The 13,401-nt window shown below is 34.4% G+C and overlaps 1 protein-coding gene across 1 annotated transcript; it reads right to left on the bottom strand.

The window, feature by feature from the left end:
* Positions 1-7,398: 7,398 nt before the first annotated feature.
* On the bottom strand, positions 7,399-10,581 carry LOC143571670 (putative pectate lyase 1). Its single transcript, XM_077057035.1, has 4 exons — positions 10,510-10,581; positions 9,068-9,139; positions 8,109-8,994; positions 7,399-7,821 (listed from the first exon to the last, which is right to left on the bottom strand). The coding sequence occupies exons 1-4, from the start codon at positions 10,560-10,562 to the stop codon at positions 7,600-7,602; spliced, it is 1,233 nt and encodes a 410-aa protein (XP_076913150.1). The 5' UTR covers positions 10,563-10,581; the 3' UTR covers positions 7,399-7,599.
* Positions 10,582-13,401: the final 2,820 nt, after the last annotated feature.

Below are 13,401 nucleotides of genomic sequence, written 5' to 3' on the forward strand. Positions count from 1 at the left end.
AAGTCTTTAAAGGTGGTTAAAACGCTTATTTTGTGCTCAAAACGACCTAAAACGAACTAAAAGGACCAAAGTTGTCAAAAACCAACCAAGATTAATCCCATAAATATTTTACCAACTTTAAACATATTTTTGTTCGGATTTCTTTTAATCATTTTAATTAGTTTATTTAAATTAAAGATTTTACTTTAATTCAAAAGCAACCAATGTACATTTTTGCTTGAGATTCTATTGGTGGAGCCTTGTCACTCTCTCAAGCCTTTCTCTACACCCTTGGCCTATAAATACAAGTGTATTTCACTCATTTTCAGCTACTCACGCTTCATACTCTCTCTATTTTTTTGGATTGCGAGGCTTCTTTCCCTTGTCCTTGACGGTTTGACTTTTAAAGTCAAACATAAGCTATTTCTTGCTTTTTAATATGATTTGGGTAATTAAAATTCATGTTTTCTGTCTGTTTATGTTACATTACTTTATTTTTTTTGTCTCCCTTCTTCAACAATGGTTGATTTAGGTGTTGATGCCATCTTAAGGCCAATTTTGCAAGTAAGGGCTATTTTGGCCCATTCTGACCATTTAACTCGTTTAAGCTTATTGTTTCGTTTAAGTTCTGAGTTTACAAGTTTTTATATTAGTTCTATGGTTTTGGGTATATGGTAAGCAACCTCGGTCTCATACTGAGTCACGGACTGAACCAAAACCGAACTCCCGTTTAAGCACTTTATTTAAATGATTGAAACTGAGTTGCATGTAAAATATAAATTTCTAAGCTCTTTTATTTACTTTTCATATTTGTTGTTATGATATGGATTTTTGGAACCAAACTTGGTCATATACCAAGTCTCGAACCAAACCAAACAAACCGAACTAACCCGAGCTCACTCGTTTAAACACACTAGTTGTGTTTTGGGCCATCAAATCTCATATTCTTCTTTAAGATTTTGTTATAAACTGATTAATAAATGTTTTCTCAAAATACTTGGTATGTCAGATCCAACTTGATCTTATAACAAGCTTGGACCGATAAAACCGAAGACTCGCTTAACATTGATGTTTGAAGTTTCTTCCTAATAGAATTTCTAACTTAGTTAAGTTTCTATTTTAAATGAGTTATCTCATAATATTTATCTCTTTGGAATGTTGGGTTCGGACTTGACAACTTATCAAGATCCGAACCGACTAAACCGAACACTCATTAAAATCCCGTTTTGGTATTTATCTAACAAGGGGTCGTGCACTATTGCATTAAACCAATCCCCTCATATTTACTTAACAAAGGCTAAGAAAAACCAATGGATAGAACACCAAGACTCGATTTCGGGTTAACTTACTTTTCAAACAATCACTTTAATTACTTAAGTTTTTACACTTTAAGCCTCAAAACTTTGTTTACTTATTTTGTTTGTCATTTCATTTTACTTTAAGTTTCCTCAAGACCATACTAACTCAAGGATCTTTCAATCAAAATCACTTATTCTAATTGAGTATATTTCCTCCCCGTTTTCACTTTTATACTTTAGGGGTAACATGCATACCTATCAAACAAACACGATTTAAGATATTAGATTCTCAAACGACAAGCTCTAGGGTGTATGTTACTTGGAATAATTGTCTAATTGTGTGTTATATGCCTCATATGTTTACTTGCTAATTGTTTATTGTTTTTGTTGGTTGACCTCATCCTCAATAAGTATGTTCATACACTACCCTAACTATTTTAGCCTCGTGCTAATAGAATAGGGCCTCATTTATATATCCGAGTATTTGGGTAGTTTTATCTATAAGAAAGGAGCCTCATTTATTTATGATTAATATACCTCAATTGTTGCTTTTATTCACGGTTTCATATACGAGTTGTGGATTTTGGCTCATATTTAATATACTCAAAATTATGGAATTGCTCACCAACATTTGTATTGACAAAATATATTTTATGCATTGTTACAGGTTTAATTATTGGTTGATTGAAGATTGAAGACGCCATTTATTTTGAGACCGTTTAGGTTATTAGAAAAATGAACAATTTTTCTAGTATTTTTGTGTTGCCTTGTATGATGGACAAGTTGTGTTACATTTGATGATTGTATGAAAAGAATGAGTTGATTAAATATTGTCACTTTAATAGTGTTATTGTGTTCTTGAGCAATTCGTCGTGCCCCGGCATGTTCCGCCGCCTTTGGTCGGGGTGTGGCATGTTCCGCCGCATTTGTTTAGTTGACCCATTTCAACTCTAACCCGTTTCGACAACAAATTCTGACCCATGACCCGTTTCAATCCAACCAACTTACCACCCCTACTGATAGTACCCATATTGCTAAATTGCGTCTTTGGTGTTTTTAGCAATTATTTATGTATATGATAATAATAGTTATCTTTACAATGTGTTTATTTTCTTTGCAAGAGTCCAGTCCACAGCTCACAGCCTCACATATTAAGTTTTCTTATTCCCCATGACTGCTGTAGTGCCATGAGCCATTCTTATCAGAAGCCCAACTAAATCTGTCCACACTCCACAATGTGGAGCCCATCCAACAAGTTAAGTCCATAACTCGTTCCTCGTTATCAACTATAAAGTATAAACCAGTTAACTACTTAATTAGTAATTGCCACCTTTAGCCCAAATACATATTGCCTAAGCCCAGAGAAATGCCCAACGGCCAACTCTAATATAAATAATCATGCAAATGTTATAAATATTTTATAATAATCATTTTAAGAAACCTATGAAGTTGAGAATAATACGAAGAATCTAACTATTATATTAAAGCAACACATAATTTCTACATGTCTTTTTAATTAAGCTATACATATAGGATTCCACTTCAACAATTTTCAAAATTATAATTTACATTTTAATAAGCTATTTAATTTTAATTTACTTATTTATACTATTAAAACAAAATCATTATTTCATAAGGTATGTTATTTTGAATCCATAAGATAAAAATATGTTGTATTAAGTATATTAAACATATTTTTAGACATATAAATATATTTTAATATGCTTTTGAGATGACAAAGTGTGTTATTACGTATATCATTAAATTTAACCTTTTTGTTGTATTTTTTTTAACCACCCGTGTATTACATGGGTTATATCCTAGTTTAATAATATGAGAGAATACCAAGTTGCCATCAACAAATAAATTTATATTACATGTTTCTATACTTATAACATGAAAACCGTTATATGGGAATTTAATGATTTATACAATTAAATGAATATGAGGTATCTTTAGAGTGAGTTGATGCTTAATTGCTTATCGTGACATCAATTACATGACACAAACTGTGACAGTGATATCAGGTCTTGAATTCCTATAAATAATTAGTTGTGATTCGTTATGAGCTCGTTGTTGGTTAATACTTTCTTTTGTTTATACTTTTGTTGGCCGTTTTTTCATTCATTTTCACTGAAATTTGATGAAGCTATACCCCTTTACTTGAATTGTATTCGGGTTTCGATACCAATATTGTTGTTGTTAAGCGGGCTCGTTAGGGTTTTGTACAACCAAGAAAGCATTGTGTGCCAACACCCAATGCTTCTTAAATGAACGGTGAACAAACCTTGTTTAGTTTTGTAAACTAACCACAAACAAATTCAAATAAACGTACGACATTCTCACAAAGTTGTAGGCTAAAAAACCTCAAATAATAGCACGTCTCAATCGTTGTTCATTCCATATTTAGTAATTTTCGGTAAACAACATTCAAATAATAGTGTCCACAAAACCATCTCATTAAGAAAAATTAAGAAGGGTCAGAATAAAAGACATGGCAATTAGGTGTTTGAGTAAAGCGGTTAAGACGTTCGAGAGCGTATTCAGCAAGGCTTTAAGGCCATCTTTTGTAAAAAGCCATAGAACATTTGTCACGCCTTCGAAACATTTGCAAAATGTAAGTATTGTTAAAGTTAGGGCTCATACTTCGATGTTTAAATACTTATGATGAATACCACTACTACATATTGGATCATTTGCAAAACGTTGCAAATCTTACAAGAACCCATATTTTGCAACGACTTTGATCGCCTCAAAAACCTTGGTCACACTCAAAGACGGTTATTTGTCACTATTAGAAAACTAGATAGAAGCTTCCTTTGCAATTCTGTAGGTGATCTAGGAGCATCCGTAGGTATAATAGTAGTCGATAATTCATTTTCCGATGGATTACCGATAGATATTTTTTTAACAGATTATTGACGGTCCGTTTTCTAATCGAATACTGATGTACTTTTATTCGGCTTGTAGCAACTTGCCGAAGGAACTACCATCGATAATCTATCTAAGAAAAAATAAAATTGTTATATTATCTTGCAATAAAAGTATAAATAAAATCTGCAAATTATATTTAATTCCTGAAATTTGATTAAACTACAAAATACGGAATTTCAAATTACAAGATCTGGATATCGATGGGTGGCATATATAGATATATTTATCGACGGAATAACGAATTTGTGACGCATTGTCACAATGGATTTTACTATGGGCTTTATTGTGACAAAACTTGCGACATTTATGTTTGGCGATACAGCGTCGCAGTATTAAAGACCTACTTTGTCCATCATACTGGATTGTGTAGTAGTGATATGTACATTGTACATTCACGTTAACAAAAAAAATGTTTTGTTTAATTTTATTTTTAGTATTCTGATGATTTGTAGGATAATTCAAATGAAAAGGTAGAAAAAACATGTGATCAAGTAACTGAAGCAGCCGATGCAGTTAAGAAAGGGGCAGCACAGGTAAGTTTAGTCAACATATATTTAGTTAAAAAATGGCGTGTGTTTTAATTTATTGATCATTGATCATAGGTTACAAATATGACCAAAGATGTACGAGGAAAAGTGAATGAAGCCACGGATAGCATTACTAAAAAGACTAAAGATGGCGTCGTTGACGTGGCCGGACAAAAACTTAAACAAAAAGTCGTTGATGACAAGTGAGCAACGTTATTCGATCCATCCTTTACGCTGTGTTTTTAAACAATCGAACGAATTTCAAGTTCGAGTTACAATATATTTGAACAGCCCTAATAGTTTGGCTCAAATTGGTCAATAGATGCATTATCTCTAGTTGCATAACAACCAAAGTAGGCTTAGAACCCTGGAGACAATAAGAGTTTTGTCACATTGAAGCCGTTTAACTAAAGATCATCAAATGTAATATAAAACTTTAAAAATAGATAATAGTAGATAACTAGATACAAAAATGTGACTCGAAACATGCATTACTACGGGTTAGGAGAATCAACGGTTTGTCTCTCATGTGCATTGTTGTATAACCACGATTACTCTAATGTGTACATGAGCATTGCAAACCGTAGTTACATATAATTAAAAACGTCAGTGCACACACCGTAAAATACACATTTATTTTTATGACAATAGAAATGATATATATGTATGTATAGATGGTATCATATATTCTTGTATAACATTTTAAAACAACAAAAGTAAATGTTTAAATTAAGATCATATACCAAAGAAAAGGAAGATTGTTACATAATATGATAATATGGGCAATATGACAATGTTTGTCATGACATATCTAATAATGGCATATGCATATTTAAAAATATGATTCAAGGTGGGTAACCACATAAGAGATATTTGCTTAGTAACAAACACAAAAATAAATGCGATGGATAGAGATTGTGTATAGAAAAGATAGAAAACAAAAACGAATTGTTGTAATCGGGTGAACATGTGCTTGTAAGATGTGTTAATAATAATACATCTTAATTAATAATAATAAGATGTGTTTGTAAGATGTGCTTGTAAGATGTGTTAGTCTATTATAATAATAATAATAATAAGAAGAAGAAGAAGAAGAAGAAGAAGAAGAAGAAGAAGAAGAAGAAGATGATGATGATGATGTGCTTGTAAGATGTGTTAGTCTATAATAATAATAATAATAATAATGAACGAGTGACATAAGACTAAGTGTAATGGGGAGTTGGGAATGCCAGTGACGCCGCCCTCACGTCGCTATCAACTTGTTAAACCTTTACAGCCATCACACATGGGGCGTTAAGGGAAGGAAAATATCCTTTGGTCACAGCCAGTTAAAATATCATGCTTACATTTTTATATATAAAAAGATTAAATAATAATTGTGTTTTCAGTTAAACCATTATGTGTTTCCCTCCGTTTATGTGACAATGACGTGACGGTACCTTTTGCACTACTTAGTTAATTCACTATACATCCCGCTCACTCTCCTCTCTATTGACCGTAATCTTTTCTCTCTCCTCTCTATCAAAGAGCCCATCTCTCCCAAGTCGTAGTGGTCACGAACCGCAAGTCCGTAACCACCATACACTGCTTTCAAAAATCAGCATTAGAGATGATCTTAAAGATTGTGTTATTAAGAGGTTTAACTACCCTAAATTTCGACTAAGCTCGGGATGGTACCGATATTGATCCCGAAAATCCCGATCTTGAAATTTTGAAATATTTGATACCAGTATTAGTTATATATCGGTATTTCGTGCAAAATTCGAGAAATAATGGTACCGTACCGAACCATACATGTACCGTAACTCAAAACTTGGTAACGATTCGGTATCGACAGTACCAAATCGGTATCGAATTCGGCACCGGTCCAATACCGATATCAATTAGTACCGGTATCGAAAACGCTCATTCCTACTCTAAATCCATGTAAATCCATGTAAATATGCCAAGGATAATGGAAGTACGAAGAAATAAGTTGAAACAGAAAGAGATGCCCCACCATATTAATGTATCACATGGGACTATAGTAATAGGCCCACACCTCACATGAATGCCTCTTAATCTTTCACACCACCCCTCCATGATTTCTTTTGCTAATTCGATGGTATCTTTTGAATTTAGTAGATCTTTTTTATCATTACCATCATCAAATGTCCCAAATTGTGATGACCCTTGCCCTCTACCTTCATTATTATTGTATATGATACAAGCCAAGTCAATTGGTTTAATCGATTAGAGACCTACACGCATTGGTTCTTCGGTTTCAAACACGTTGACGGTTCGATCAGACGTTGGAACATGTCATGTAAACCAAACCGCACACTGCCTTTTCTAATTTTCTTTTCATTTTCTTTTTGATTCAGAGTTATATATCTATGTGCTATATACATAAAATTAAGTAAAACAATCGAAACAAGACTGTAGTTTTTAATTCCTTGAAACCGTGTTAGCAGTTTGGCTTAATATTTTCATCAAAAATACTTGAACCTACCGTAAGCACCATGTAATCATTTTTCTCAATCAACACAACGTAAAAGGATACTACATGCCATCAATCCAGACAAAGAAACAAAAAACAAATTAAAAGTAGGGAAAAGATTCCTCCTACCAGTGGCAAGAAAGTGGCATTATATCAAGATAAATAACAAAAAAGACAAAACAATAAAAACAACTTGGGTCGGGTCGGGTGGGGTAACATTATACGTGCACCTACTCCTTAGCAACCGTGGTTTCTTTTCGTCGTAGCTTGGGCTTGTTTGCACGAAAACAATTTACATAGAATAACAACCAAATAAGATTGAATGAAAAAGAAAAAAAAAAGATTTACATATGATATAGGTGGTGGTTAAAATAAAAAGGTTTTAGCACTGGTGGCCTCTACGGCAACCGAGAACGCCAGCACCGGATGTGATGGTTCCAACCATGGAAGATGACTTTGCACTCAGACTTGAAGCCCTGGCATAACTTGTTGAGGCTCCGGCTCCAGACGGGACGAAAAACGCCCCATTAAGAAGTAGATCACCTTCTGATCTCCAATTCCATCCATGCCATTGGCTTTCAGCTGTCTCCACCCTCTTTGTTACCTGTCATTTTCCACTCAAATTCCATTACTTGACTTTAATTAAAGAAATAAATCGTAGCATGAACACCTTTAAAATCATGTAAATGAGTCAAACGGGTTATAAATGCGTTGAACGGGTTGTAAACGTGTTGGCAGGTTGACCTTATAAAACATATCTTTTAGTTTTCATATCAATACCTTAAACTAATTGTCGTGCCAAGTTGTTTATTAAACAGGTAAGACAGAACAAACTGAAACATGATTATTTTCGTGTCAGTATAAGAATAATACAAGAAAAACAATTTGTACCTCTTTGGCAAAAGGATTGGCAGGGGCAAGGTATCTATTCCCTTGACTATTGATTGTGGGATTTGCACTCCCACCAATAGCATACATCTCCCAATGTGTGTAGTCATTATTCACCACATGAAAATATCCATGTCTACACCTTGGCATTCTTTGAATAAGACCTTCTCCAAAATGGTTATATGCAATAGTCACTTGCATCTGTTTGTCCTTAGTATATGAGTCACTATGGCCCAACAACATCACCTCGTTATGGTGCGTAAAATAATTATTAGAAATCGTAATGGCAGTCGAGCCCATGACCGCATCAACGAGCCCATCCGCACAGTTTGACAAAGAATTATGGTCAATCCAAATGTGACTCGACCCGAATATAGAAATTGCATCACCATCAGCAACTGTCCTCCAACCATAATGTGAAGGCGAGCTTCTAACTAGCGCGTTTCCTGTTGGTTTACACTCGTGAATATGTAACCCGTGAATAATAACATTAGTGATGAACTGAATGGTGATGCACGCGCCATTGGAAATATGTACATTGACACCGCGTGCGTCGATGGTTTTGAAACTGTTCATGATTAGTTCTTGCTTGAGTTGAATCCCCATGTCGGCTTTGAACACGATCCAAAGTGGTTCGTCTTGGATGACAGCGTGGCGCAGGGTGCCGGGTTTTGGGTTGACCGGGTCATCGTCTCCAGAATCTGTGACCATGTAGAACCGCCCGTCACGCCCCCCAATGGCGTTCCGGCCAAAACCGATACCGCAGTCTGCGAGACGCTTACGGTTCTTTTGCCAGTTTGGGTCACACCGCCAGCAGTCGTCGATGGGGTTACCGGTTCCACATGAGAAGAAGCCTAGTTTTCTTCTTTCAGTGCTGTTTTTCATGCTCCTGTTCATCAATTACAAATGCTTGTATTTTATTCCATTAAGTTAATAATGATGAATTATTTTGAGATTCTTACATTTCTACCATGGATACCACCTCTTCAGGATCCTGAACTGCATTGGCATTCAAAGCTTCAGCCTCCTTTGCTCTGCATCAGCAGGAAAAATTTAGCCAAAATTAGAATTCAACACAAAAAGAACATCAAATATATGATAAATTTGTAGCTTTCTTTCAGTCAACAATGAAGGTTCATAAATTTCAAAATCAATTAAGCTTATATTAATGAAGATACACACACAATTTAACGCTAGTCGCCGATGAATAGAACACAAAAGGTGTGGTTGTCAAAATCTCGACTAGTCGCCGATGAATCCCCAATTAATCGCTAGTCGACCACCCATCGACTAGTCGTGGATTAATTGCTATTTGGTCAAAATTGAAAATTTTGTATATAAAATGTGGTGTATATATATGTATATTTGAAAATTTACATATAAATTCCAATCCGATTAATCACTATTAATCCTGATTAATCATTAGTCTCTACCCCACGCCCGACGAGCGCTAGTGATTTTTACATCACTGGGTATAGGATGACAATGGGCTGGGTTCAATCTAGGAATTGGTAATCACATATCCGATTGTAAAGTTGTGTTCCATACCCGGCCCATTATGCGTTGGGTATTTGTCGGTTAATTACCCGTCGGGTATTGCGCATACATGTAAGCTTATTATAAAATATTATAAAATGCATGTTAAGATTTTCAAGTACATTTTCTTTTTTACCATTTTATTTATTTTATACTTTTTATTTATATAACAACTAATACAATAAAAATACGATACATTACATAATGCATATAAACAACATATAAACGTTATAATAAACATACATAGATACAAAATATTAATACTATTAAATTTTTATTCTAAAAGAAAATTAAGTTTTCTACTTAATGAACCTACTAAAGTAAGCCATTTATTGACAAGTGTTAAGGTAAAACACAAAATTTTCATGCATATGATTCAAGTAAACAGATATGTGGTTTTATGTATCGAGCCGAATATCACCTAATTCCATAACCTCACATACCGCAAAAAAATTAAAAACTAAAGCCCAATATGTTTTGGGAATACTCGCAATCTAAACTGAGGCAAAACAGAAGAGGATCAAATTAATGCACCGCCATGAAATGCTGTTGAGCAACCAACATATATAATATCAAATCAAATCAATTGCATTCATGTAGGATGAAAAATAGAAGGACGAAAACGTACATTCTGCAACCATATGCAATAATAATAATGTAACTTCTATCTACTTTGCGAAAAGACAAAAGATAACGATAGAATGTAACCAGACAGAAAATGCTAAGCAGGAATATGATGATAACATCAATTTCAATGAGTTTATAACCTCATTTCAAAATAACCTTGTTTAGCTTCCATTTTAGAGTAATGCATGAAGATAACCGCCATTTCAGCTAGAGATAATAATACTAATAATAATAATAATACCTGAGATTCGACTGCATCTCATTCTGATCGGCACCGGTGATGACGACTGTCATAAGCAATAGAAACCAACACCGAAACACCAATTCGTTAACAACCGCCATTACGGTTACAATTATGGTTCCTATTACGTCTTCTTCGAGCAATGTGTGTGTTTGGATTGAATTTGAGTAAATGATATATATGCGTTGGAAAGAGATGAAGAGGCGAGTCAACTCAGCTGACTCTAGCTAACTCTATGCAACGGTTTGATTTATAGACAAGTAACAAAAGAGAAAACGTTAAAAGTTAACGGCCGTTTGGTTTTGGTTGGTTATGAACACAATTATAGCTATGGACAGAGACCTATGGTTAACTTAATTATTATTATGTAACCGACGATTGCTTAGTTAATAGTTAGTTGGATTCGGGTTAACAAACATGAACGTCTTAGTTTTAATTTTAACTAAAGTTAACAGTTTAGTTACTTTGTCATGTCAGCATTATCCACTAGACTCCGTAACAACATTCAGAGAATTGTACATTTTTTATTGTATATTATCTAGATTAGGTTTAAGAAACGGAAATTCTAGGGACACCACCCCTTTTTTCTAAAAAACCCATCAATACCTATCAATACCCACCAAATCTGTCTTATTATGTTTTTTTTCTTTGTTTTCTTTTCTTTTATTTTCTTATTATTATTGTTATTTATCATTAGACAGAATTACAAATTTTGTCCTTTAAATAAAGCCAATTTACGGTTCGTGTCCTTTTTTTAGTTTCTTTACAGGCGGTGTACTTTAAACATTTTTTTTCTACACGTTATGTCCTTTACGCTAACTGGGTTAAAAAAACTCAGTTAAGTATGACATGTGCCAAACATGTGATGGGCATAATTGTAATTTTAATGTATCCTTAAATTTAAAAAAAGAAAAGAAAATATATATAATAAATTCCCCTCATTTCTCTCTTCTTTCTCTCTAAGTCACCACCATCACTATAAATTCCGGCCACCATAAATTCCGATCACCTGTTGTAGATTCCATTCAACCATCAAATTGAATGGAAAATCAATTCTTTAAGCAGTGCAAAATTAGTTATCATTCAAAATAATTACATAAAAATCAAAACTTGAATGCAAACTCAATTACCATAAAAAAAAACCCATAAAAATCTAACCTTTACATCACTAGGAAGCTGGTTCAAACTGGCTTTAGGATTCTGATAAAACGAAGACCCACCGCTAGAAACCCTAATCTCCCTCAAATGAGCCAAATAATTATACCCATCATCCAGAAACCCTAACTCCACTATCTCTCGTCTCAAATCATCCGGCAACGAAGACCCGCCAGGCAACCGACCCGCCGTTGTCTGCTTCTGGGTAATTTCATCACCGCTGTAATCGTCAGGAGCATCGTCGAATATTCTGTTACCGTCATCATCGTCGAAAAAGGGTGTTTCAGAGTTGCCGTCAACCCTGACGAATACTCTGTCGCCGGAGGGTGATTCGGAGTAATTGGGGTCGGAGGAGTCGCGTGAGATTAACTGGAAGGTGGCCGATTTCTTCTTGTCGATGAATTTCTTCTTCTTTCCCATTATTGAACGATGAATTTGATGGATTTGCAGAAGTGTCGAGAGATTTTAAATGTATGTATGTATGTATATACATTTGATGGTTGAATGGAATCTTCGACAGGTGACCGGAATATATGGTGACCGGAATTTATGGTGATGGCGGTGACTTAGAGAGAAAGAAGAAATAAATGAGGGGAAGGTATTAGTTGCATAGATATATGAAAGGACAAAACTACCCTCACATGTGCCTCACGTGATGGGATTTAACTGACTTCTTCTAACCCAGTTAGCGTAAAGGACAAAACTTGTAGGAAAAAAAAGTTTAAAGTACACCGCCTGCAAGGAAACTAAAAAAAGGACACGAACCGTAATTCGTCTTATTTTAAAGGACAAAATTTGTAATTGGGTCTTATCATTATTATTAATACTTATTATTATTGTTAGAGATTTGCAATTTGACAAAGGACGTTTAGTTGCAGGGCTTATTTGGAAAAATTGACATTGTCAAACGAACTTTTAATATATGTATTATACTATTATAGCAACTTACCTTAACAATTTAAATTAGTGACTTAATGCTCTTAATAGAAAGGCCATCTCTTTATGTTAAGCTTCCTACATATTTTCTTAAATATTATCAAACCAACATTCAATTTCTTGGCTTCTTTCGTTATCGGCATCTCAAAAATCCTTTCGATTTTCTTCAAACTCCAACTGTCTTGACCGTCGGCCATCACCACCAACCATAGTTGTCTTCACTTCAGCACATATCCATTGTCACTAAGCAATGGTAAGTGACCATCATCCCAACAATCCGACAAGCTTAAATATTCATCGATAGGGTCGAAATATGGAAAACTGGAAATTTTGTCTTGTTTAAGTGGTGAGTATACTCAGTTCATATCGAGTAAGTTGAAAAATTGAATAGTAAAGTTGTGTATCATTTTGTTTTTTATATTTTTAATGACAAATTGATAAAATAAATAAATTGTTTTTTTATATTATATTAATAAAATAATAAATTGTTTTTAATATTAATAAATAATTGCATCTCGTAGTCAGATCGTTTGGTAAAAGTTCGGTCAAAACAATTAACGCATATATACACCAAAACAAGTATTATATATACATAAAATATACAAATAAAAATAAATACAACAAATGAAACATAAAAATCTACATAAAGTCAGGAAGGTCAAAGTCGTCGGGGCCCTGAACGTCGCGTCGCCAACGTTGTCGTCGTCTGCCCTGCGCCTAGCCCCCAACCCATCACCGGCGGCGTCCACGTCGTCACCCCGTACGCGTCTCACGCCAGACGTGCTCGCCTCGTGGTTAAAA

The sequence above is a fragment of the Bidens hawaiensis genome, unplaced genomic scaffold (genome assembly GCF_021521415.1).
Source record: "Bidens hawaiensis isolate Kalapana, Puna unplaced genomic scaffold, B.hawaiensis_p1.1 tig00025458_1, whole genome shotgun sequence".
Taxonomy (NCBI): domain Eukaryota; kingdom Viridiplantae; phylum Streptophyta; class Magnoliopsida; order Asterales; family Asteraceae; genus Bidens; species Bidens hawaiensis.